This window comes from Salarias fasciatus, chromosome 12, assembly GCF_902148845.1.
Source record: "Salarias fasciatus chromosome 12, fSalaFa1.1, whole genome shotgun sequence".
Taxonomy (NCBI): Eukaryota; Metazoa; Chordata; class Actinopteri; order Blenniiformes; family Blenniidae; genus Salarias; species Salarias fasciatus.
The window spans coordinates 11,365,057-11,392,970 of record NC_043756.1 but is presented as its reverse complement, the minus strand read 5'-3'; the positions used below and the strand labels follow the sequence as shown (position 1 = coordinate 11,392,970).

Here is a 27,914-nt window from a genome sequence, read left to right as displayed (position 1 = left end):
TACTCTTTTTTTTTTTTTTTAGAAATTGTTTTTCAGCTTTTTTGAGTACAACTTAAATAAACCACAAACACAGTGGAGCAACAAAGAATCCCATTGTGAATGTCGGGATGTTAAGCAATTGTATGTTATTACACATGGCTGTACAGGTGTCTCCCCTTTGCACTGCAGGTGACTTATCAAAAGATCAGCTGAGGTACTGCTTGGGTCAAATTCTGAGGTACCAACATTTACGGCTAGTATAGTATTGACAAAAACACAACTGATCAACAGATGCTCAGAAAGAATGGCTTCAAATTCAACAAACACAAAAAAAAAAAAAATAAAGAAAAAGAAGAAGAAGAAAGAGAACACAAAGATATAAAGACAAGTTTTTCTTCATGTCTTTGGTAAAAAGTCTCGTCAAAACTATAGGGCGAATTTCCTCGTCTGGACATGTTGGCATTGTTTCATTCAGGGTGTAACGTAGCATGGTGTCTGGCGTGTCTGGTGGCTTCGCATTACACACACTTAGGCCTGAATGATTCTGTTGAGTGAACAAATCGCATTCACAAAATACGTCTTTGCACAGAACATTTCCAATGGAGACAAACAGGCAACAAAACAGGTCGATTCCTATGTTGTCGCTGGGGTTTCCTTTTTCTTTTCTTTGAACAATGAGACTTGATTGCAAAGGTTACATTGTGACTACAATTGAAATGTGAAAACAATTGTACATTTGAGCAAATCCTTTTATTATTTTTGTTTCAATGCTTGCAAAAACCATAAATGAATGTCAAATAAAAGTCGAGTTTACAACACAAAAAAAATGCCACTGGCTTTGGTTTCTCCACACTTATGCTGCCTGAAACATCATGTTTATTTTTTTTATTTTCTCAGCCTTTTTGTATTGAAGTTTAAAAAAAGAGAGAAGAACATTGTTATAGAGGCTCTGCCCCGTTTGACTACACAGACTGTATACAGTAACAACATAGTGAACCTGCATGAAATATGCACATAGAAATATAACACTTAAGTGACAGCAGATACAGGAGTGGGAGTGGCAGAGAGATATGTGGCTAGTTTCATTGTTTTTAAAAAGAGAAACTCAAAAAACAGCTATTCATCTAAAATAAACAATTGTGCTTCTCCCATACCAGCATGATCAGGTTATCCATTTGTATCTTGAGCTGAACGGTCTGTCGGTGATATGGTAAATGACGTGGAACCCTGTCCTCAAGACTGGAAGAGGAGGAGTGGCCGGACGACGCCAGATTAAATTAGGTTCGCAAATGACGGGGGTAATTAATCACGATGCACTGGCAAAAAAAAAAAAACTGCATTACATTAACATTATTCAAAAAGCAAAATGTACAGATTGAATCTGCAACATTCTCGCCTTAGCAGAAAACTGATAATGTCACAAATGTGTTTTTATGAGATTAACTGCAATAAATTAAATAATTTGAATCCATAATGGAATATCTGATGCATAAAAATGCATCCGGTGACTGAGGGTCGGCCATATTTCCTCATCAGTGTGACAAGCGTGCGCATCATGCATCAGCATTTGTTTGTGTGTCTTCCCCGCTTCCAGTCTTGTGACATTTTCCACTATAGCAGGACGTTTTCTTTCTTTCTTTTTTTTGTCTTTCCTTCCTTTTCAGCATTCAGGCCTGTCTTTTCTCTGTCACACAAACCCTGGCAATGCTTTCCAGCTGGTTTTTTAAGGTTAGTCTAAATACATCCCTGAACAGCACTGTTCAGAGTTCAAATTAAAACAAACCAGACAACATGTGCAACTGCACATAGAAACTCCACTAAGAAACCAACAAAAATCATTATTATATATATTTATATATTAGAAAGCTATACACAAGCATGTTAATTTCACAGATTTTTTTTTTTTAAAGATTCTTAATATTACCATTATTATATATAATTAGAAATACACGTTTAAAAACAAACCTCTACAAAGATAAAACAGTTCAGCAAAGCATTGAATCTCAGTCTGTTTTTCATGGCTTAGGACTCTGAAGTCCTGTCATTTCCCCTCAGGGTGAACTATCCACCTCTTATTAGCAAAGCTATCAAAAAACACATTCTGGCTTATAGAAACTACAAAAAGCCACAAAAATGCTTTGCATTGTATTCCTTTCATATGAAAATAGAAGCAAGTGTATCGTACAATTGTTTTTTTCTTTTTTTTGTTGGTTTTTTTTTTTGTTTTTTTTTTTTTTTGTTTATCAATACTGAAGAGTTAATACTAGATCCAGAGTTTTCTTGATTACGCCAACGTAGCTCTTAGATCGAAGGGTGGTCCTGGCTCCGGTCTTTTAAGGGGGAGCGCTAAAATCATCCACGGGTCCACACATCTAGCATTGGGTTCGCCTGTTTACCTGTACAATCCTTCAAATGTTGCATAATAGCTTTTCATTTAGTGAGTAAATAAATCTTGTAATGTCTGGCAACCTTCGACCCCCTCCCGCCCCACCCTTCCCCCCCCCCCCCCCCCCCCCCCGCCTCGCCCCCCCCCTCACCGTTTTGCCCATCTATTTACATAAATACGTTGAACCTGCAACATGACATCATCTAATGTTAACACACATTTTTGCAAGGGAGAACTGCAGAGAAGGTATATAGCAATGAAACCGATACTGTACACGTGTTATTGTCTGTCCAACTCAAGTGCTTCGGTGTTTTTCCACTGGACACACACACACTCCTATCCTGTTGTTTTTTTTGTGTGTTTTTTTTTCTTTTCTTTTCCTTGTGTCTAGTCACTGATATATCATCACTGAGGCAAATTGTAAGTACATTTCATGAAAGAGAGTACCTGACTATTTTTTTTTTTTGTTGATATGCATATATGTACACATACACACGTGTAAAGATATATGCATACGTGATTCTTTTTATCCACACACAATACAATTTATGCATAGTTCCCCAACAAAAATTGCCCCAGATCCCATCCTAACCAACACCCACCCACCCGAAACCCCTAATACAACACCCAACTGGTTTAGATAATGTCAATATGTATAGCACGCACACACACACACGCACACACACACACACACACACTCAGCAAAATAAAATAAGAAAATTAAAAAAAAGGAAAAGAAATTACAAACAGATTTGCGAAAAGGGTATCCCTTTTCTTTCCTTCGATGGTAAGGAGATCAAAGTAGGGAGGCCGTGGAGCTGGGTGGTGACTGACTCGTGATACCGAGTGAGGAGAGGGAGGGGGAGGTGGGGGGGCGGGGGGGGGGGCTGACTTTAGGGGGCATCGAAATGCTGCATCGTCGGGGGCTCGGGGCGACTTGGGAGACTGCCGAGGGGAGGGCAGCGCCATCATGTCGCCCATCCCTCTGACAGGCGCACCCGCTTGATGGAGGGGCTCTCGCGCTCATCCAGGGCGGGCCGGGCCAGTCCCAGAGGCGAGTGGAACTCATTTCTGTGCTCATCCCGATCGCTGCCCTCATGGGAGCTGCTACAACTGCTCAGGCTATCAACGGGGGAGCGTCCCGAGTCCTGGCGGGACGAGGGATTCTGGGGAGGCGGCACCCCGCCACCGTAGCCCCCCGGTGTGCTGCTGGTGCGATCTCTAGGAGGAGAAACAGGTTCGGACTTGATGTGCAGGCTTTGAGCAGAGGGCAGGGAGAGATTTGAACCCTGACATAAGTGAGAGCTAGAGCAATTTCTGTTGGAAGGAAAAGGAAACGCAAAGGGGTTACAGAGTTGCAGAGCAAGAAACAAAGTGATTCTCAAAGTAAGGCTACCACAAACACACATGCAGGCATGCAAATACAAACACTCCTGAGAACAGTGAGGTGACGTCTGTGTTGGACTGTGCAGGTGGCGATCGAGAGCAGTAAAGGTGCTGTACGTCTACGTGTCTCACAAATCCTCTCCGTTGATCATTTATGTGTTACTTCATGCATATTCCAGCCACACCAGAGTGAGTCCGCTCACCCGAGCTGTCCCAGGGCCGAATGCTGCATGTTCTGCAGGTGCTGCTGCTGCCACCCACTCATCGAGCCAAGATGTAGGGAGCTGCCGCTGTTGAAGCCAGACAGGGAGGACAGGTCTGCGCTGTTCAGGGAATACTCTGCGCACAAACACGCAGGGAAGGGAAAAAAGGAGGGAGGAGGTTAAGAATTGTTCAAATTGCATTCAGAAAGACAAGGCTGCACTGCTGCACACCACCGAGAACATTTCCCACAGCGGAAGGTGGAGCAATAACACCCTCTGCTGTTGGATGGGTTGTATAGCAAGAAGTATCAAGAAGGGTTTTGAAAAAAAGAAAAAAAAAGAACACTTTCAATTGCATGAAAAGAACTGCACAACATTTCAGAAATTTTTGGCTTGGCCATTTTCATTTGATACGTATAAAAAAACAAAACATAAAGTATAAATGCAGAATGAAACAATGTAACAAACAACAGGAGAGACTCAGTGCGTAAAGGTTTCATCAGACAAACCCACACTGATACGTACCGGTACCATAAGAAGTGGAGATGGCAGATGGGTAGCCGCCCATGCCTTGTCCTGGTAAAGTGGGAGTTGCTACTGATACCACAGGGGTGGCCAATGACTGAGCAGACTGGGAGTTGTTTATTCTCTGGTTCTGTGACAGAGGAAGGGAGGAGATCGGGAAAAACAAAAGACGGGAGAGGTTTGAGGAACATGAAATCAACTCTCAGACAAAACACCAAAACACACACAAAAAATCTGCAATAAAATAAGAAAGTTTTTTTTTTCTCTCGTTTCTTTTCTTCTTCTTTTCATTTCTTTCTTTCACCTAACAGATGCTGGGAGAATGAATGTGATGCCAACTTCTGGGGAAATTAATCACTTGACATGCGGCACGGCTGAACCCTGCCAACCCTATCATTTACCACCCTTTTTCCGAGGGCCGCTGTCGCTATAGTAACGCCATGGGTTTCCACGGCAACACAGGGTAGCAAAGGCAAAGGAAAGGCACTTTACTGGCAGAGGGGTGGTTTGTCAGAAAATAATGAAGGTTTGAAAGTGTACTCCTTCGCTGCCCTTCATTTTGAAAGTCTGAGAAATCAAAGCTGCGAGCTGCACGTGTGCAACACAGGATCCGACGTGCAGGTGGAAAAGACTGAAGTGGGAACGGGAGGAGTAAGATGCACAAGGGCTGTGCCAGAAAATAATAATAATAATTAAAAAAAAAAAAAAAAAAAGAGGCCAGGCTGCTGTTACCTGGACGCACCACAGGATGGCACTATGTGCCCTCACAAAATGTCACATGAGGTGACATTCAGGACTTCGGCAGAGTCAGCAACAATAAAGGTGAAACTAACTGTGGAGTCAGGAACACACTTCTGGAAATAAGAAAAAAAAAAAAAAGAAAAAAACTCTTCCTGTAAAAAAACTCTGTCATGAAAGCATGCACTGAATATCAATGCTCTCAGGTCCAAAAACCTTAGTAGTGAGAACTACCTTAACTTGTTTCTGATCAAAAACGCCAAACGTTTCAGATTATTTAGACCATTCTGGTTGATTTGATTCTAAATTTGAGTGTCTGACTTACCAATAGCAGATCAACATCCTCTGACTGACGGCATTGAGAGGGGAGGGTAATAAATTGAAATTAGTGAGTGTGAGTGAGCAATTGGTGGCTACGAATACATCCAGGGAAGAAGCTGCCTTAGGAAACACAGCTAATGTGGAGGATGCTAAACATCTATTTAAGCTACGCTAATTCATTGCTCTTTAATTTAAAGAGATGAGATACCAGGGTGTGGAGTATAAGTGCCAAAATACACGCACAGACACAGCAGGGGAGATCTATCTCACAGTGAATCAGTCTTGGGCCAGAGGAGGATTTTGAAGGAAGACGTTGTTTTTCTTTAATGCTGGTAAAGCTCATTGGAGAACAACAAAAATGTCTGTCACAGACATTAAATCATGACCCCAAGCCTGATATGAAGGGATGAAAGCAGCAGACGGCAGCATATGAAGCAGCCAGATATCGAGGCAGGTAGATATGCTACAGCAGGAGTGGGCAAGGAAAGGGAGAGTAGTGGCAAAAGATTCAGAATATATATATTAAAAAAAAAAGACTCACAATGGATGGCATGTTGTTCTTGGCCCCAGGAGGTATGAGCACGCGGAGGTCGGGTTTGCGGTTGTTCATGCCTAAGTTCATGGGTGGGGGTGATTTAGCCTGCATGTTCTTGTTCATTCCACCTGGAGAGACCAGCAGACCAGGCGAGTTACGGTGGTTTCCATATCCATTTCCTAGGAGAGCAAGGGAAGAGGCAGAGAAATATTTAAAAAAAAAAAAGGCGCTTGAAACAAAGACACAGATTTGTGTTATTAGACCTTCTTCAAAAGTTTAATGAATCCTGAATCTCCTGCTGTCCATGATGCTGCAGCCTAATTAAGAACTACGGGAATCCATTTTCACCTTGTGCTCCTTTTCAGTGTTTCCGTCTCGTCTTTACTTTGCTGCGGTAGGAATTTTATTAGCGCACCGGTTTTGAAGCGACTAATAAATGTTGCTTGGTGGAAGCAGAGTCAAACAGACTTTTAACCTTTCCGATCAGCCTCCTCTGTTTGGGAGTCGTAAGATTAAAGCATCCACATGAGAGGAGCTCGCCCGCTCCCTCTGTCACTGTCAATAAAGGCTACGTGAACCCCTCCAACATCCAGCGAGGCTTGTAAAAACATCTAATTACTGGTAGCAAGACCACGGACGGATCGTTGGGCCATCTCAGCTAAACACGGCCCTGTGGTTCTTCCAGACAAAGACCCTGCCTCAGCGCTGTCACTCGATCTGCGCTCGCCCAGCGCGGAGGGCCAAAGGCAGCACCCGTTTTTCCTCCACAAACCAGTGGGGGTGAAATTCTAGTGACATCATTTAAAAAGAAGAAGAAGAAGAAGAAGAAAAAAAATGAAAGTGGGGCTTTCTTGCAAGCAACATAGTCTTTGTTTCTAACCCAATCCCGCAGGCTGTTTTTCCCCTTACTTCTCCTTCCTTCTTCCAGGGAGGAGAACACAGGGCGCAGTGTGGACCTTCCCACTTGAAAGACGGGCAGGAATTATACGTTAGACATAAATGAATTTCCTAATCATATACTCCGGGGGAAAATGAGTTGCAGATGTCTTCCTGGGCAATTTCCCTTGCTGATCTTTGTTTAATTTGAGAGCGAGGGTTTTGTTGTTTGGAAATGAAAAGTCTCAAAAGCTCAATTTGAACAATCTGAAGAGTAAACTACCGCTAGCGGTGAAAAAAAAGAAGAAAAAAAGAAAAAGAGTCCCTCTGATGGAAAAGAGAGAAAAACTGTGTGTGCCACTATTAGTGTGTGTGTGTGTGTGTTTGTGTCTCTACTGGCATGTGTGATGTGTGTGCGAGTACAAGCTGATGTCAACACAGGCTTTGAGTGTCATCTTATGTTTTTGTGGTATACAATTTTGCGATGTTCGTGAATCTACACGGCACCGGCTTTCTGTCACATGAGCGAAGAAAAGACTTGAGGTTCTGTGAAACAAGCCGTATGACTGCACACGCGCGAGCCGCGCGTACGGACGCACATGTGTGTTTTGTATTGGACCCTCTTAGATTCAATGTCAATCCCACATTAGCAAAGAGGCAGCTGCCTCTTCAGTTTTCCCGCTCTCTCATTCTCATCGCTGGCCCTTTGTGAGATGGAGTGGGTGCATGTGGAGATAGATGAATGAGACAGACACACACACACACACACGCACACACACACACACATGCGCACACACATACACACAAACACTTTAGTAAATAACCCAGCAGGAAGTACGCCAGTGTTTCTGTACAGATGAATAAAAAAGACAGTGAGCTACAGAGAGACATTAATACACACTTTGGTCAAGATAACGCCGACTGCATCTCGGTGACGATTAATCAGACATCTGTGTATTGCCACCCTGTGGAGATGGCTGCGGTCCAGTCAATTATATGCTAGACGACTATAATCATGAGTGGCACGGGCCAGTCCTTAAGCACTTCGAAAGTAAAAATCACAAGCCAATTAAGCTAATGAAGCAAGAACTATGAGTCATTTTATTTCATTCTATGGCGAGATCACCCTGATTTTAGGATGTTGCATTCAGTAGAGATCCACTGGCTCAAACACGCGATGTTCTGAAGATGCGATATGATACTGGTCCTCCTTGAATGCTCCTTTTACACAGTGGAGCTGCAGCACAGGCTGGCATCAACTGTTTAGAGGAAGTACCAAAATTAACTATAGCTCAGCAAGAGGTCTTTTTTGCGACCATGAAAAAGTCACACTTAGAGAACAAAATGTGATCTGAGATTAAGATAAGCAGGGTTCTGCTATTCCTGCAGCAAGGGGAGGTGGGGGGGGGGGGGGGTGTTCAGGTTCAGGTTAGAGATGACGGATTGCGATCTGATTAATAATAAGTTCCACGGTTAGTGAGAACGCTTCAACATGCATGTGTTTGGCAAGACAGTGATGACTTTCTCCCTTTCCGCTCACACGCACACACACGCACACACGCACACACACATAAAGGAGAGGTGTGGTTTACATTTTACGGTTACTGAACAAATTTCTGATGTCCTGTTGTGGTCTAACAGGCGCTCTCCGTTCTATTCCCCATACACAGACACTCTTCCGTTGCGGTTTCGACAAATGTACAATTCAACCCCGACTCCTCCAACTGAATTAAAGGCGTCACGCTCACTACTTGCGCAGCTGATCTGAGGTGTTGCCAAGACTGAGTTTGTGGGATCGGGTGAAGCTGGCTTTCTGTTAGTGAACATTTGAGCGCATTTACGCTGACATTTCTCTGTGATTCTGACCAGGACGGGTGTAAAGATGTACCTTATACATCACACATTTAAAAGAGTAATTGGTGAAGGTGAGAAAAGACAGGGGGTTCTTGCGATTCCTTGTTGTGCTTTGGTGACAGGATTGCCGATCGGCGCAGAGATGACAGGCATTTAATAGCACAAACGGAGGCGGAGAGGTTTTCACACGCTAATGCCTTGATAGCTCCCCTTTTTTTAAAAAAAAAAATACACATTCCCTTTCCTCATCTCATACAGATTTTCTTCTATCCAGCAAAGGGATTGACAGATCGAACACACTACAGCGTGCATAAGTGATCAAACATACACATCTACACTTTTTCCACAATATTTCCATAGAAGGGACATGATGAGTCAGCCTTTCAGCAACATGGCCTATTTACAGTGGACTGGAATCATCTGGGGACCTTTATTTCTTTAGGTGGGAGTGCTTACACTGGATAAATAACAAAATGATGTTTCAGTGAAATTTGGAAGCCAAATCTGAAGGATTATAACCAGATATGACTGAAGCACAGTATATCTGTATGCTACCAGACAAATATTTTTTTTTCGATTTAAAACATGTGGCAAAAAAGAACTGCAATGTCTAAAACATGTATTTACAGAGACATGCACAGGCGTCCTCTGTGCTACTTAAGACATACACACTGAGCTGACAGCTATTTGTATAGTGTGCTTATCAAAACTTAAAAAGGAATGAAAAAGGATCGGGAAGACGTGGCGGGGCCACCTCGCACTGATGCTGGAGGAACATCATTAAAATGGCTGACCAAGTTCGCAGAACACTTCCATCTGTGTTCAGCCACTGTTTCTCCTTTGCGCACATGCTTCCACCATTAGTGGATATTCATCACTGAGGCCCCCCCCCCCCGCCCCACCGAAATACGATCTTTTTCTTCCCCCCCCAGATGAGATTTAAGAGAGCGTTGAATGGAATCTTTCAGCTCCCACATGACTCTCGCTCCACGTTGTGTTTTTCGCCGCTGCTGAGCGACGCGCAGCTCTCACAGAGCGCCTCTGTTCCCTCAGCATTGTGACACAAAGGCTACATTTGAAGCACGCACGGCCGAACGCCGTCAATGGAACACACGCCACAACAAACGGCCCTGTTGTGTGTGCGTATGTATCTGTGTGTGCGATGAGTGACCAGACAGAGAAACCAGGCACTGACCCCTTGTGACGGTGCCTCGGGGGCCAGACGAGGTTGCCCAGCTGTGCCCCATTGACGCCCCCCCCCCCCTCCCCAGTTCTCCATTTTTACACTCTGCACTGTATGCCGAGGCCGTAAAATTTAACCCTTTAAAACGGGAGTTGATTTGCCATAAACTTGGTCCTGACATGTCCTCCGGGGGGCAAAAGCCACAGACAAACAAGAGTCACAGAAGCATCGCTTCACATGATTCTCGAAGAGCAGTCGTTATGGATTGAAAAGCAACTCTTAACATTGATTCAGTTTGGTTGCAGGCAAAATATCTGCAAGGTGATACGGATAAATGGAACAAAATCCTGCCGTCTCTCCTCGGGCAGCCCTGCGACGTCGGTGTACAACGCGACTTTATTTCAGTTTCCCCTCACTTGTTCTAGCATTTTATAGCTGAACACAGACAGGATGTGTCACAGCCCCGGCACTGAGCAAACATTCCCAGATGAACTCTACGACCACTAACTTCAACACATCATGAACCAAATCTCCACTCGGGTTTGGGTTAGCGTTAGTCATGCATTTTATAGCCCCAAGTGGGTGAGTGGGTGCCATGTACAGTGTGTATGTGTTAGCAGACGTGTGTGTGTGTGTGTGTGTGAGAGAGAGAAGATGAAGCCATTCTCACCAGCACTGGTGCCTGCGCCAGTGGTGAGGTCAGCTCCCATGAGGCCACCTGTAAGATGAAACAGAGAGCAGAGCAAAAGAGAGACGACCATTAGAGGATGGACACCCACATAACATCCACCGTGCCTGCTGTCTCCCACTCAATTAAAGCACAATGTGCTGTGTGTGTGTGTGTGTGTGTGTACGCCAGTACAACACTGCTTCCCACTCGAACCTTAACAAGCTGGACACTCCAAGTGGATACATTAAGCTGCAGTCCAAGACAAATGACACATTATTATTTTTAAGGCATGTGAGGTGGAGGAGTGGGAGGGTCCGGAGCGTGTGCGGTTTGGTGTGGATGCAGCGAGCGCCAAAACTCATATTTAGTTTGTGCTGGCGTTTCTAGCATCCAGTTGTAATGACAGGGTGAGGGTGTGGGCAGCAGCCTTCAGACCGGAGGGACAGAAAAAGGACTTTTGGACAACAATAACAAACCAACAGGCCCAATTTGCTTATGTCACCAGCAGCTCTGGGCCTATTCATAGCACCAGACATCCTATGAGTAGAACATCCTACTAAATCAGTGAGACTGTGGTCAGGGATTCGAATAAGCATTAAATCATCGACTCACTTTAAAGAAAATCCTGAGCAGACAGCTTCTGAATGTATATCTAAGAGGAACATTTTTTGAATCACTGCAGGATGGATTGCATCACCTTGAGGTTGGAATAATGTGGGCAGCTGTCAGGAAATAAATCACACATTTGATGTGTGTGTGCCTAACAGCGTGACAGGCAGGTATGGGTACAGTTGAGAAGACGGGCAGATGGACTAACAGCATGTACATGGGTGCCTGAGTGCATGTGAGGCCCTACCTGTGTTACCTGCACTGGGGGGTCTGTGAGTAACTCCAGGAGACATGCTGTTTCTCTGTAGGCCGTGGTGCGCCAGGGGCAGCAGATTGTGGTTGCCTAGGGACCCGCCGGGATGGCTGTAAATGAGATTGTTCTGGTTGCTAACGGGAATGGACACGGGCATGTCGTAGTTGGATGGGGGCACAGCCTGCTGAGAAAGAGATTGGGGGGAAAGAAAAAGAGACACAGATAATGTTGTGATTAGATTAAAAATAATGAGAAATGAATAAAATACACTTTTGAAGAAAGAAAGATTCACAGAGAGGAAAGATGGAGAGTTTAAACAAGACAACAGAATCATAACTATAAAGAGTTTTATGCAGATAAACCCATATAAGAACTACAGAAATAGAAATCTGAAACAACAAGTCTGTTGGACCAAGTATATAGCCAGATTTCCACTGCAAAGGCGAATGCTGCGCTTCAGGAATTAAATGCTCAGGTCAAAGTATTTACATTGCTAAAAACATTCCTGCTTTATTGCAATCCAAAAGCCCATGTGGCTATGGTTCAACGGGAATGGAGCCGGTGGTGTGTGCCGCTCTTCATACAGGACTGCAGATAATTCAGCCTGTCTTCACCTTGCTAAAAAGCCGGCAGTATTACTTGTAAAAGTAGCTTCAAGACAGAAAAACTGACTGCAATTAGGAATAATTTATTTTCGTGTTACAAGGAGCTAATACTAAGCGTTTAAAGTGGTAGACGGCGATCAGTCAGCAGTCTCATCAGGAACATGAGTAGAGGTATCTTGACAGCCCCAGGCATCTAGTTTGTCATGTTTATTGTGTCACTTGGCAGAAGGGCTTAACCTTGGGAGCGCCCTGGAAGTGGTTGATCCTGCAAGTTAGCTTTAGGAAGTATAAAATAGGGCCTTAAATTACTGCCATGTGTCTGGGAGCCACAGAGAGAGTGCATCAGGGAGATCATCAGCCTGGCCTACGTCGAAGTGGGATATGTTCTTTAGCGCTGCTTTGGCTACTTCAATTTCTTTCCTTTTTGCTCATGTACTTTTTTGCAGGCCAAATATTATTTCACTGTACGATGATAATTACTGCAACAAAGTTTCATTGTGGGCCTCAGCACGTTTTGACTTTTACTACAACTTTACACAGGAGTAGACAGGCCAAACCCTGTGGATGCTTTCCTTTATAACCACTGAGGGGTTGCCTCTGGTTCTATTTCATTCATTTAGCCACCCCATAATTTCTTCCATTTTAGACTCCTTGCCAGAGTTGTTAGAGTTAATGATTCTCTCTCTGTTAATGTTTGTAGCGAACAGGGAAGCCAGCTCTATACCGAGTGCACATTTGCGTGCGCACACACCCGACTGCGGGGTGTGAATGCTCATCTGTGCGTTGTCCCTTAACTGGTGCCATCCTTCCTGTTTTCATTCATCTTCCTCATCTGCCTCTCCCCACGCTCCCCGCAACAGTCCCCAGCAATCCAGAGGCCCAGTGCTTGGCAGCCACCCTGACCACACTCTGAACTGCCACTTGTTGTGTGCAGTCACCCACCCACAACCCCCTCAAACACCCAGCTCCACCCCCATCCCCACCCTTCTCTGATCCCAAACCCAACCGACCCCAGCAGCTCACCAGCCCCAGCCTTTATTTCTAACCACATCTCCTGCTGCTCCACACGGCCGAGACTCTACTGTTCTCTGAATTATCTACCGTGGAATTATCCCTGTCTGTCTGCGTAAGGCCAGAGCACTAACCATTTCAATATGGGGTGCTGGGAATGAGGAGCAGGCTCAGTTTACATAGAAAGAAGCCTCTATTTTGTGGTTTTTGGCAGCTGGGGATAGATTAAGTTCGTCTGTATCAATTAACGCTGAATCCACTGGTTGACATGTTTTAATATATGCATTCACTAACAGAGATAGGCAACTAGAAATTACACTAAGCTATTTCAGCAAGGTGGCGAGAGACTACCGTCTATTGTGAATTAGGAAAACACTCTGAACAGTCTGTGGACATCTGCTGCTGTTTCACCGCCTCGATGTCTGTCCCCGCTGACGCGGGTGACCGAGCACTGTGTTTTTTGTCCAGGAAAAGGAAAAGCACATGCAGACCACACCTCCCCTGGGAGGCAGGCAAGGCATTATGGGTAGCATGGGTTCAAGGTGGGAACTGAGTGAGGTTAAAACTTGTCTTATGCGAAAGTCTGCGAGGGAAATAGCAGAAAGAGCCCGCTAGTTATGGTTGCAGTAATGCCAAATTAGAGGACTGCTCCTCATCTGTAAGCAAGCAGAATCAAAGCACTGTAATTTCTTAACTCTAAATACACTGTATAATGTCACTCTGGTCTGACTCTCACTCTCACTTTGTGTAATTAGTCCAGTGCCAAACAATGGTGGTTAGCCGGGTTAGCTAAACAGTTGCTTGCCAGTCAGCATTGTGTTAGCCTGCTGTGGATGCAACATAGTTTCAACCCAGTACTTACAGGTATCTTATGTGTTTTAATCATGTGATCAAACTCCTCGTTAATCTGTTTGTATTTCTCCTCAGTGCGTGGGGTGAGGATGAGAGCGGACTCGAGCTCCGGGCTCTCGCCACCCTTGTTCTCCTTCTTGTTCAATGCCTGCCAGGTCCCACAATCACAGAGAAGGATGGTGGGAGACACACACACACACACACACGAAGCGGCGTACAGATGGGTGGTGGGAACAGGTGACGATAACAAGGAGACAAGAATGAAGCGACAGGAAGCGTGGGGAGGGGGGGGGGGGGGGGACAGGGGAAAGAGAGGAAAGAGAGGTGTGAGGAAGGCTCTGGGTTCAATGAAAAGTACTTACACACAGTCTCTGTCTGCTGATCATCAGATCAATGTCCTCGTTTATTTTTCTGTACTTGTCCTCAGACTCAGGGCTGTGGCCAACCGAGTCATCTGCGTCGGGGTCTGGGCTGTCACAGCCGTTTAGGCCCTTCTTTCTCAATGTCTGCAAATAGAGCAGTTGTACAACATAGTTGAAGGGCTTTAGGGAACAGCAACCCAGGTGAACAGCTTGGAAGGACAAATGGTCATGAAATGTGGAGAAATCTTCTTCGAACGAATGTGAACAAACGACAACTTGGAGGAAGTTTTAAAAAACAATTTAAGGCAACATTGAATGAAAACACATTTTGAATAAAAAACATTTTTCTCTCAGGAGAAATTTTTGTGTGTTTGATAGAAACATGTAAAAAAAAAAAAAGTCTTGAAGCTTGTCAATGAATCACACTGACACACACACACAGTTGGACTGACACCAGAATACACTGGCTGTTTTGTCAGTAAGAGAAAATGCAGCTAGACATCGGTAACAAACAGCACACATGGTTTAATCACGTCCAGTACTAACATGACACAACAAATGATCACAATCCTGACCGAACGAGAAAATCATGGGACCTTAAAACCTCAAAATTACACAGCAAAGGGAACAGTTGCAAAAGTAAAAGACATTTTATAACCATAATCATCAGTAGGCCATGAAATCAAATTAAAAAAATAGCAGAGGTGCACGGGTTCATGACTGTGGTGTATGTACAATTAAATGTGGCAGTTTCTGTTTTGGCCACCTGATGGCCACCTGCCCCCATTAGAGTGGCCAGAAAATAGCAGACAGGCAGAAAACCCACACTCTCCACTGGCTCACCACTCCCTCTAACTGGAGGAGAGACACAGACAAAGAAAAGTGAGGGGGAGAGAGAGAAAAGGAGAGGGGAGAACTGCCTCTGTCCTTTTTTAGTTATTGTTGACAACCTTAACAACAGGGATAAGTTTCAGAGCGCATTACTGTGTGTGATAGCATGGGGCTATGTTTGCTTGAGCAAGCAGGCAAGCAGCGATAGGTGCGGTGTTCATTTGCCTCGTAAAGTGAGAGACAAAGACAGAGCGGGGAGAGAAGAAAAGTACAGTAGCTGACAGTTAGAGATCTCATCAAAGACACCCCCTCCTCCTCCTCCTTTCCACCCCCCCCACCCCTCCTTCCCACTCTCCTCCTGGCTTTAATAAAGGGAGATTAGTCTACAGGAGGAATATCACGGGCCTGCTCCTGTCTGTGCAGTCGTCGCTTCACACTGCGCTCTCCTACTTTCATCTGAAGCTCCATATCAGACAGACGTAATTAAATTTACTTTAGCACACCCTGTATTTGATGCTGATCAAGAGTGTGTGTGTGTGTGTGTGTGTGTGTGTGTGTGTGTGTGTGTGTGTGTGTGTGTGTGTGTCTGCTTGTGCGAGCGCGTGCATGTGCGTGTGTGTGCGTGGGAGGGGGAAGAGGGGAATGAGTATGTTTGTGTGTGCATGTGTGTGGGTGTGTGAGAGTAGGTGTTAGAGTCAAGAAAAAAGAGAGAGAGAGACTGAGCAGGAGAAAGGAGGAAGATAGATGCTAAGATAAGTTAATCTCAGTGAACTTCTTCCTCTCATTTGTTTGTCTCTGTCAGTACTCACTCACACAGGAGATATGAGTGCGAGCTACTCAATCACATCCAGCAACAGAAATGACAGGGAGCGATCTGCCTGCTTAGAAAACAAATAAAAATCCAGTCATCTCTCATGTCAGCACAACAAAGGCCTGTTTTGAGTGTGGTTTTAGTGAACTTACAGGGCTTCTTTTGTGCGTGTGATAACTGTTTGATTCCTGAGGCGTCTCGTGGCGAAGCAGCTACTGTAAGTGTGTCAACATTTGCTGGCTCTCCTTTTCTCTCTCTGAATCCTCACTTGGCCCCCAGAGTGGAAATCTGGAATTCTGAATTTGAAAGCGTCTCTCATATCTTTGACAGTCTTCAGGAAATCACACCAAACAAATCAACCAAGGCGATGCAGGGGATCTGACTTCCAACAGACCTACAGTGATTCAGGCACTCTTGCTCTATCTGAGGAGGATGAGTCAAAAGAACAAAGGGGTTGCAGAGGTTTAGGCATGCTGTCTTTTTTGGCAAAGGCGTGAGATGTAAAACTTTTGCTATTTCTTTTGTGTAGTTTCATTCTGGCCTTGGCGATGCATCATATCGAACTGACAACAGCTGAACCGCTGGCCTTTCTCTTTTCACATGAGAATGCACACAGGAAAAAAAATAAATAAATAAAAAAACAACAACTTTTCTTCCTACTTGCAGAGATTTCCACCTACTGCCACCAGCACAAAGTGCATGAGAGATTCACTTCCATTCTAGGAAGAACAGGCGTGGAGCATTGCTGGTAGAGGAGCATGAGGGCTGGGCTAAAGGTGACACCCATATGGGGTAACTGAGCTGGTGGTCTGTCAGGGGGTTGGGCAATAGTTGCTTTGGGCATTGATGGGGTGCAGGCAGCCAGGGCAGGAGTGTTATATGACTGTGAAGCATGTGGCACAGGCTTAGCTTTCCAGCAGGGCTCAGCATATTTAGAGTGCAGCACAAGGATGCTATGCCACTTATCCCTGTTATGCCCACCTGTTTAAAGACATCGCACCTGTTGCCAAGGACTGACACAGGACCCAACACCCAATCAGATCTGTGGGAGCACACATATAGCCCTAGATGGGCTTCTCCGTCTGGTGCTTTCCACTTCAACACTCCACTGCCCTACTTCCATCCTACGTATTTTATCTTACTTTAATAGCTAATTTCCCGATCTGCCCTTTCAATGTACGCATTTCATAGCTCCCCCGTAGCCCTCAATCGATTTCTCATCATTTTGCAAGCTTTTTCCAAGACTTACATTTCAACATAACTGGAGGAATAATGATCGTTTGAATAAGAGCACCTACTCTGACATTACTTCAGGAAATATAGGAGTATAGTTATGAAGACCTAACTTAAAAGCAGGATTCTCTCAGAAACAACTGGATCACTGGATGAAAACTACAGAAAAAAAAAAAGTAAAAAATTGGCTAAACTCTCCTGCAAATAATACAATGACTGTATCAAATTTTGATAAACTAAAATGTAATTTTATGTATCTTTTATTAAAAAAAAAACCCAAACGGTTTAAAGCTTTTGTATTGCTTCTGTTTTCAAAAACATTTATCAATGTTAATATAATAAAAATGCATTCACTTTTAAAATTAACTCATATATTTCTCCACATTGTTGTTTTGTACATTTTTATTCAAGATATTGTATTGATGTTGCTTTTTTGTATGCACAAATATGATGTTCTTTACACTTTTTGTATTATATTTCCATTCTATGGATCAATTTTTGTGTCTTTAATAAACTCACTAACTATCCTAAACAGCAGAAAGCCAGTCAGACCATTTTAAAAGAGTGAAACACTGAAAGATTGGGAGACAGAAAGTAAAACCTCTAAAGGCACAAACTAACAGAGAGTCGGGGTGCTGGAGAGAGGAGCTACAGGGAGTAGAGGGAGGAAAGTATGACGAGGAGGAACGAAGCAAAAAAGCAGAAAAGCTGTGTCTTCTCGCTTGGCTCCGTGTCTCTGTGTCCCCTTTGGAGGCTTGCTCCTAATTAAACTCCTTCTTCATGATGCTCCCTCATGACTCGACTCGCAGGGCCTGTGTGAAGCAGGCACAGCATAGACAAGGTGTCCTACATACTTGAGACGCCCGTCTCATCGGTACCCTTCAGCGCTACACCCTCAGCTAAGCTGTCCTAGACTGGGCCGGTCTAAGAGGAACTACTGAATTAAGGAAACTTTGGTAAAGTAACCTGTGCTTGAAGTAATCAGAGACCAGCATTAGTTAGAAAGTACAGTGATTCACACCGTCCTATGTTTTTACTGTAGGCGTGAATCCAGCCTTTTATTCTTTTCATAGTTTGGGGTGTTGGTGAAAACTTCATGGAGCTCTTGAGAAAAACAGTGGAGGGCATTTGGGTGTGAATTCTGGGTGGCCCCGGGGGGTCTGCTAGGGACAGCTGACGCCTGCCCAGAGCTCCCGCCATACCAGGACCCGTCTGCTCGGCATTCTGCCACCCGGCTCACCCTCTATCCGTCGTCTTGCCCTTATCTTTCCGTCTCAGTCTGCCGCTCAGTCTGTCTCTGTCTCACTACCTCGGTCCAATTTGTCTCATTTTCTGCAACGCGCCCAAGAAACACAGTCAAAGCACTGTCGGCTTTACGGAGACATCTTTATTTCTGATAGTTGATGGGCTGTGTTTTGGAAAAAGCTGCGTTGCTGACCACTTCCCTCTGCAGTTATCTTGGCAGTGGCTGAAGGGTATGACACATTCAATATTGTGTTTATGGCTATTGGCGACAGCCAGGCCAGTGAATGTTTCTCAATGTCTTCGACTCAGTGACTGACAACATCAGTGCAGCAAAAACACTCAGATTATAATAGTGCTTCTAAATCTATGTCAACACCGTCTGTTTTTTTTTTCAGCAGATCCAAGACAGCAGATAATACAATACTGGTAGTTTTTTTTTCTTTTTTTCCCCCATAAATGGAGCAGTTTATGGTTTTACAGCACATCTTATAAGTCCTGTACAAGCATCTTTAACAATTCCACATGTGGTAAATAATTATTTATGTGATAAATAATAATAAATGGACAGTGAAATGTACTCTTTTTTCTGGGGTCTTAGTTTGATTTGTGAAAAACGGTAAGGAAACACTGACTTATTCTTGATTATCAGACGTAGTCGTTGAGGACATGGCAGCATCTGAATTTCAAAGACCCAAATCACCTCGCTTGAGAATTTGTGTAGGCTGGGTATATGGCACAGAGTGTACCTACAGAAGGCAGTGAGAACTTTTCAGTAACTAGTTTAGGACTCAAAAGTGAATCACAATGACATTTAAGCAGGCCCCTAAATAATCTCTATGAAAATGTCATCCAGGGCTATGGGCCGCAGTAATTATATCGCCTTTTTATTCACACGGAGCACAGAAATTGGAATGCAATGCAGCAAAGGTTGATGTACAAATTATGTAGTGTATTATCTTAGCATGATCTTTACATGAACTTACAAATCTAAGATTTGGATCGCAATCGCTCAGGGGATGAAAGTTAAGAAACCCACAGGGAGCCATTGTTTGCTTTTACCAACTGGCAATCTAATTTTTCGGAGCAGGCTGACTGAAAACGACGTGGCTTCCTGTCAGTAGAGGTGAGCCGAGGAAGAGAGGCATTATTCCTTTCCTATCAAATAATAAGGAGGTAGTCATAAAGTAGACGCACAGTGGATAAGACCTCCCATCACCACTGCACAATAAGCACTATCAGGGTGACTGTACTGGCAGCAGGGAGGGGTAATAGTATGTTTCAAATGTGCTCTTATTCCATTTATTTTCTACTTCTTTTTTGACCTGTCTGGCTCATTCTTGCTTGCTCTCATTTCTGTCTCTCTCCCTCACTCTTTCTTTCTCTGAGTGGAGGGAACATCAGAGGGATCAGGCTGGCTTAGTTTATTGGAAGCAGATGGCAGACCAAAGGCAAGAGGGCCACAGTTTCATGAAGCGTGGTTTGAACATGCCAGGACCATGTCGAGGGGCATGCCCATGGATGACGGCTACACGGTGTGTGTGTGTGTGTGTGTGTGTGTGTGTGTGAATGATTCGGGGGAGAGATGGTTGAGTTTGTAGGTTACCAATGTGAGGAATGGAACCCCTAATCAAAGTGTGTCCCAGCCTGTCTGTGTGTGTGTGTGTGTGTGGTGTGCTTTTTTTTTTCTATTTTTTTTTTTTGCAGTCATCATCTGTGCATCGTGATGCTTTGATCGAACCAACTAGCGCATCAATGACTTTTCAGTGATTTTGTGGCTTTGAATCCCCTAACCTCTGGTGCCCTGCTGCGCAATCGTCAAGGAATCATAGCCCGGGGCCGGGGATCCGTCATTTCTGGGCAAGACAGTGGCGTTTTCAGTAAAAACTGTGATTTGTAGATTTTTGGGGTCTACTTTATGAACTAAATAATGTAAAAAAAGAGAGTGAGTAGTACAACAGAAAATAGAGAAAAAAAGTGTTACAGTCAGTGTGCGAGCCAAAAAAGTGAGACTGAGAAAGGGTACTGTGCGCAACAAGGTTCCTCCACTTTTCTCCAAACTGTGCCATTGTGATGGCGCATGTGCTAAATTCACTCTTAAGAAGGGCCCGCTGCAGACGAGAGCCCACTCACAGACACACAATCTTAGCAAGCCAGTACACAGCAGAATACCAGATGGTGCTGTGTTTCCCATATGGAAGAGACACACACTAAGCACATGTCAGAATCCAACACTGTTTGCTACAGCAGCATCCCGGCCCCGGGAACAAAGTGGTCATTCAGACTTGTCACTACACTGTATAATTAGCCAGATAGACATTATGAGACACAATGCCAGCTCAGTGAAACTGGATAAAGAGGGCACTTATGTCTGCACCCTTAACCATCTTTCATCCCATCTACACTCCAGTTGTATAATTCTTATCCATTTAAATGGAAAAAAAAAAGGAGAACATCTCCGTACGACTTTCTGATGCAACATAGAAATCAATTCGTTGAGGTTGAATTGTGTATATTTTCCACACAGAGCTTAGCTTTACATGCCTCCTACACTGCTACGGCATATGACCCGTTTATGTGACTATGTGACTGCGATGTCTGCACGGTGCTATCAATCATTTTTATCTGCAAAGTTTAGAATTTCCAAGTCTTTTTTTTTTTTTTTTTTGTTTCAAAGATTAGCAGACAGTTAACGCCAGCTTCCTTCAAGTAAAAATGGGTGAATTTAAAAGTGTGTAAAACTTCAAATCCTATTCCAGTCCCCCTGTGATCCATCTCCTTGTTCCCACTACCGCCTCCCCTAACCGTCACTTAGCGTCTTTTGTCTCTCTGTCTCTTATCGCGTGGTGCCACAGCAGGAAAAGGCAGCCTGAGGGAGGCCTTGAGTAACAATGACCAGCCGGCTGACCTCTATACTGTGACCTTGAGTTTCCACACCCTGCCCAAAGCAGAAGTCATGGCAGCAGCGGGGTGGGGCCACAGGGGGAGCGCTAGGCGGAGCAGGGAATGCCATCTATAAAAATAGATCTTCATTATTCCGAATTTTCCACAAATAGTTTCAAAGAACAAGGCATCATTTCATCTTAATGGCTGGCATGAATTGTTTTGGGTTGTGTAGTGGAAAAGCCTTGCCTTTTGGCAGCGCGTCGTCAGAAGTGGCCTGCCTTTTTCACTGCTCCTCACCACAGGGACCACATATTGGCACATTTCAAACAGGCTATTTTTAAAACCTCCTTTTGTTGTTGCGTGAGTACCTCAGACTTCCGCTTTAAGTATTGACCTTAAAAAACACCTCTGACAGAAATCCAAGTGGTATAATTTCTCGTCTGTGGTTCTGCTTTTCTGGTCAGTGGGCATCTGATGTGGAGTGAAATGCTGAGCTTGTAAATCTTACATATTATCTGCCATCTTGTTTTTTCTCTTTAAAAGTGGGAAAAAGGCATATAGTCTATAAAATAGGAATTCAGTAAACTTGCTCTCTTTACGTCTGAGGCTGGCGCCGCTCACATGTGTTTGAGACTGGTAACCGACACGGACCTGCTGAAAGTACTTGATTTTTCGGACAAGAGTAATAAAAGGACTTTTTTTTCTTTCCTTTTCAAAAACAGATATGAAGACTCTGCCTGCTGACGTGTGGCATAGATTAGCAGGAGAATTAAATTAAAGACTTCTGTATTCAAGGGCTCTGATTTTTTGAGGCACCGCAGAGTCCCACACCAATGATCTTATGCATGTGGTCTCCAGAAAGAGAGGGAGAAAGAGAGGGAGAGAGAGAGAGAGAGAGAGAGAGAGAGAGAGAGAGAGAGAGAGAGAGAGAGAGAGGGGCGGCTGAATGAACACCCTGACACTTTGCTTACTCACTCCTGTTTCAAAAACAACCCCCTCCCACCCAGTTTGAAACACACGGAGGGTGCAATGAAAGGATGGAAAAGAGTGAGAGGGAGAGAGAGAGAGAGAGAGAGAGAGAGAGAGAGCGATCCCAGTTCTATTCTTCTATCCTTTCCCAGCAAGTACCACAAGCCAGGCAACTATTTTTAGCTTCACCACACACTATTTTTAGAAAAGTACTACTTTTTGAAGCACTTCTTGGAAAAAAAAAGGGAATTAGAAAAAAAAGACGGTTGTTTATGGGATTTTGCTTCATGCAGTGATTTCGACACATTATGCCACATTGAAGCGTGCTGACTGAACACACAGACACTCCTACTGTACAGACATGTGGTCTGGTATCTATGATCCATACTAACCCTAACCTCTACGGACAGAAAAATGAATCACTATAATCTTTTTTTTTTCTTTTCCTAAGTTGCAACGACTATATCCAGTTGTGTGAATAGATTCTGTTTATAATAAGCAGACAGTTCTGGAGGTGTGGGAGTCATTATTGAGGTAGTGAGCAAGAGTGATATTCAAAATGTCATAACTCAGTGTTTGTGTTTCAAAAAGAAAAAAAAGAATTTTTAATTACTGGTGTTATAGAGAGCAATTGAGTCGTGTTGTTTTGTGAGGAAGAAAGAAGGACAGATAGTAAATATGACTTTTGCACGTTGGACTGTTTCAACTTCCTTGCCTCCGGCACTTGTTAAAATAAACTGCTCTTCACTAACTTGCACGTTTTGTTTCTTTTTCTCTTGATGATAGCACGCACAAAAAAATGTCACGAGTGTCTTTGTTTTAACAACCTTCTATACTATTAGCCTGCCAATGTCAAAAGGTTAATTTACTTAGTCAAAGTAGTTTCAGATCTTAATCCTCGGCTCACAAGGAAAAACAAGCCATGTTGTTGATCGCTTCATCACTAGTAAACACTGAGCCACTGTGAACGCTGCGACAGCCCCACCCCTTTACCTCCGCCCCATGCACACACCACATGCACCCTATTTTAAAACCGCGAAATGACTACGCGCAGATTTACTGCGAACAACTGAAGTGCTCAAGATAGGATGTGACCCCCTTTATTTCTCTTGGATGCTGACACGTGTAAAAGTAATGGAGGATAAATTACATTCAAGTCAAAGTAATTATACAGTGTTCGGGAGCCACGAGAAGAAGTCATTCGGGGAGCTGATCAACACAGAAATCTCCTCAAGGCTAATGTTCTCCATGGTGTTTAGAAACCAAATAAGCACGCAGAATAGCACACATGCGGGAAAATATTTTCATAGGAGCGAGGCGGAACATGAGCACAGTGCTACTTCAGAGGGGGATCGCATGTCTTGTTGACGTCCAGAATTTATTAAAGTAAAAAAAAGAAAAGAAAACCTAATGAGGAACATTTTCTAAGTGAAATGACAGTAAAATCAACTAAAGTAGTCTTTTTTTCAGCAGCGAGTTCGTGTGGGAAACTGTCTTTTATTGCCAAATTCAACATTGTGCAAGGTTCTCAGTGAGCCGGTGTGGGCACACTCTCTCCTCAAGGTACCTGCACGATGTACTTTCCCTTTATGTTTCTTCATTTACACCCCTCCATCACCACCCCCTCCCTCACACCCTCCCTCCCTCCCTCCAGTGGACTGTCACTGGGCTGAAATCACACCTGTGCTTCTCACACATCTCGGCACACGGGTGAAACATACGCAGGGTGAAACATGGTGAGGGAGCTTTGCTGAATCTCATTAGCCAAGCAGGTAGTCATTAACAGAATGACCTTTGGAAATAATTACCAGCCTTCCTCTCTCCATCTCTCTTTCCCTCCCTCTTTCTTTTCCTCGCACTCATCCATCCCTCTGTCTCTCAAGTTCCTCCTCTCATTTAGCGGGGCGTCCTCGGTAAGGACAGGGGGAAGCAAAGGAAAGACGACGGGGACGGATATCAGCCGGGGCGAGGTGGGGAGTCGGGTCCCTGCTGCTGCTGTTTAAGATTACAGGGTGAGCTGAACTTTCAGATTAGGTTAATCTGCTGGAAATGGGATTGGCCACTGGCCCTGCTCTGGCAGGTAGGCAAGCAGGCACTTCAGTACTAAGGGACATGTGCCACTACATGTGATTCTTGAGCCAATGGCATCAGCGTGCGCAGCCCTGGCTGAGGTCATCGCAATGCCGTTTCCTCTGCAGGGTCCGAGCCAATTGCCGCCGTGCATTTACACGCACGCACGCACCCATGCAGCGCTGCCATTGTGAGAGCAACCTTAGGCCAAACGGCATAGAAACATATATAAGCACAATGGCCTGGATGATGTATGTGGACGAGAGTGCGCAAGGATACTTCCTCCCCTCAGAGTTTTTACCCGCATTAAGGGATTGTGTCTCCCTACCAACGCACACTTCTCTAACCCTTCAGTTGTTTCACAAACCTGCGTTCTTTGTTTCAGCAGTGGGGAAAACAAGCACATTGTGGAACAGGGATTTGGCAAAGCCCAAGTGTGTTGTTGGATTTTGGGCCGTTGAATCACAGCGAACGCCAGCCAACGCCGCTTAGGTTTGGGCTAGATCTGCAATCATCGGGAGGGGAAAGAAAGGACTCTTTCATGTGCTGTTGCAATTAACAACCTCCATACTGGAATAATAAATCACCAATAACAGCTCGAATTGATTGTTCTTTAGCAAGAATAAAGCAGGAGAGAAAAGGAGGGATAGATCTATTGTCTTGTCATTTCCCAACACAGCTCACTGTTTCTACTCTAATGCCGCTCACATGTACAGGAAGCGGGCCTGGCAGACAGCGAGTATAGGAAATCTATCTGCATGTTTGACTGTTTTATCTGGAGCCAGACTCGGAGTGTGCTGTAGACCTGCCAGGACAACACACTTGGACCCCGCATGGACGTCCAGTGATGGAAGATCTGCCTCTGTGTTTGCCTTTCATCAGGCTCGGAGAGCCGAGATGAGCTTAGATGTCTCTTTGAACACTTAGCATTAATTAAGTGGACTCTCTCTTTTGTTTTTGTGAGAGCTGACAACGCTGTCTGTATTGCATTTTTTATTACGCTGACTGAAAGAGTCTCAGCCAGTTCATATATCATTATCATACATGGCATAGGATTAAATGGAAGCGTTCAAAAAACATTAAAAAACATATCCCACAGTTTCAAAGCACAACTGTAGTCATTTCAATATTATGGACTTCCATCTGTGATGCATCGGGAAGGTACAAATAATGTCTTTTACCTGCTTTGATTAGCCATGCATCTTTTGTTACGCTGGTGCTCAGAGGAGAGTCAGCTTTGTCTGCTGGTCTGCTACTTTCACATATATTTGTAGAAGTGTCATTCCCAAATGAGATGGTTTTCAAGTGAGTCATCAAGACCTTTTTTTGTAAACCACTTTCCTCTCTCCCTCTCGCCATCTATTCCCTTAGTTCTGCCTTCCACATACATACACTCACCGACCCATGTACCGACTCGATATAACGTGAAAAACAACCTCGGAGATTCTGTGCGTTCAATGAAAAAGTGGATACAAAAAAAAGGAAGGATAGCAGTCGAGTGAGAGAGGTAGAGAGAAAAGCCCTCCAGCCTCTTGTAAACATGCTGTTTCTAGAGAGGCTGTGCAACGCTCTCAGTGCCACTCTCTCAACAACGCTAATTATCAACCAAAGACATGCTAATTACATAGAGCTTTATTGCTAATGTAGCAGGCCTCTATGCCAGCCGCCCACACTCTGAGCTCCGCTCCCCTACCTCTGCCTCTCCTCCCACTACACCTTCAGGCACAGCAGCATTATGGATACAGAGAGATGCATGGATCTTCATATGCGAGTAGAGACGAGGCTTTTCTATATTCTAAGCATTATACTTGTGACATGTATCCGACGTCAAATATAGGATTTTCATGTTACTCCATGGGGGAATCTTAACTTCATCAACACTCTGAGACTAAACCCTTCCATTCTTTTCTTGGCCTCCCCCCTCATCATGTTTCTCCCAGGAAGAGCACTTTGCTCCTATTTCCCCTAAACTCAACACACACACACCATCACACGTACCCCTCTCTAACCACACGCCCTCCTCCCACCATCGCTAAACGTGCCGGTGTCAATCCTGTGGCCAATCCCTTTAGCGCACCGCAGTTCGGGCTGAAGGCCTCTTCAGATCGATTTCTCCAGCTGTGAGTCGCTCAGAGAGCGCCGAGCCCGAAGAGCCCGGGTCCTCCGGGGAATCGCAGGCGTAGGCAGTGCTCCGCCGCGCTCTCCCCACCCTGACACGGCTGTTTACACGGCAGCTATCCGCCGCTCTTTAATGGAGACACAGTTAGAGAAGGAGCTTCAAAGCATGGAGCTCTCCCTCACTGGCACTCGCCGAGACATGTGACAACTCCCTTCACGGGCTCGGATGGCACATGGTAAGACGTGACAGCGGCAGAAACGCTCGGCGGATAAAGGATATCAATGCTCACGGGCACAGTGGTGGTAAAAGTTTAAGCCAGACTGGTTGAGGAAAAGCAATACAAAACACAATGGACAGTTTCTTAATCCTTTTTCATATATGTGAAAGTGATTTGCGGAAACTGGAAACTCATGTCTTCATAGTGAACACTTCATAAAGATAAATAGACTCACTCTTTCTTTAGTGCTCTGAAGTTAGACGTCTTGTTGTAACTAACCGAACAAACTTACAGCCTTGAGCACATAAATAATTTGGAAAAGGCTCAATAATGTGAATTATGGAACGGAAACAGGAGTACATATTGCAATACAGTACATGGTAATGCACCCAGTCCATTGTCTTCAGTTTCATGATTAACATTAGTCAATTGTTGAGTGCTGAGCCACTTTACGTATGGACTACATCAATACACTATATATATTTGACGGCACCAAATGGAAACTGCGGACGAACAAATGCAATAATGACCAGAGTGAATGACTCTTAAGTCTGCAATATGTAGCAATACATTTTACACATGTGCTGTTTTTAACCTCCAAATGTATAGGACTTATGTGAGGTAAAATATTTAATACCATAACAGTTTTAATATCACCATGTACACTTAAAGCTCTGCAATCGGCTGCAGAGTGCTATCCAGATTAGCAGGCAACTACTCAGTGGACGTTTCCGTCGGCGGGTACAGAACAAACTCAGCAACATCCACATGAAAAGATAAAAACATGCTCTGTTCTGTTTGATCCTGTGCTCCACTGGCCAGTCCAAAGGGACGCGTGTAGCATTTATTCAATGCATCTCTTACAAGTTCTTGTTTCTTTTGATATATTTGATGTTTTTAAATGCTGGGGTCACACCAACATATTGATCGAGCCGTGCATGAATTATGACCCAGATGACCTCAACATTAAAAATATAATGCAGTCAGGCTCATGCGAGCGTGTGCAAATGATACAAAACAATGAGGTCCAGTGTTTAAATGACCTCTCAGCCTCCACATTAGCAATGTATCTGCATATACTGAGTTAAATTCAGACTTAATTCATTCATCCATCCATCTGCTATATCACTTATCCTGTTCGGGGCTGCAGGGCGCTGGAGCCGATCACGGCTCACTATGTGAGGACAG

The 27,914-nt window shown here is 44.3% G+C and overlaps 1 protein-coding gene across 11 annotated transcripts in view; it reads right to left on the bottom strand.

The window, feature by feature from the left end:
* Positions 1-28: 28 nt before the first annotated feature.
* Positions 29-27,914, bottom strand: part of mef2cb (myocyte enhancer factor 2cb) — a 60,654-nt gene continuing 32,768 nt past the window's right edge. The window contains exons 4-11 of one of the 11 annotated variants that reach the window (XM_030104356.1): positions 14,433-14,492; positions 13,997-14,134; positions 11,513-11,702; positions 10,657-10,704; positions 6,080-6,252; positions 4,480-4,609; positions 3,955-4,090; positions 29-3,682 (exon numbers count right to left, since the gene is read on the bottom strand). In XM_030104356.1, the coding sequence (XP_029960216.1) occupies positions 3,334-3,682; positions 3,955-4,090; positions 4,480-4,609; positions 6,080-6,252; positions 10,657-10,704; positions 11,513-11,702; positions 13,997-14,134; positions 14,433-14,492 (1,224 nt within the window). In that variant the 3' untranslated portion in view covers positions 29-3,333. Of the gene's footprint in view, positions 3,683-3,954; positions 4,091-4,479; positions 4,610-6,079; positions 6,253-10,656; positions 10,705-11,512; positions 11,703-13,996; positions 14,135-14,348; positions 14,493-27,914 lie in introns of all 11 variants that reach the window. The other 10 variants (XM_030104350.1, XM_030104353.1, XM_030104352.1 and 7 more) reach the window with 10 other exon arrangements.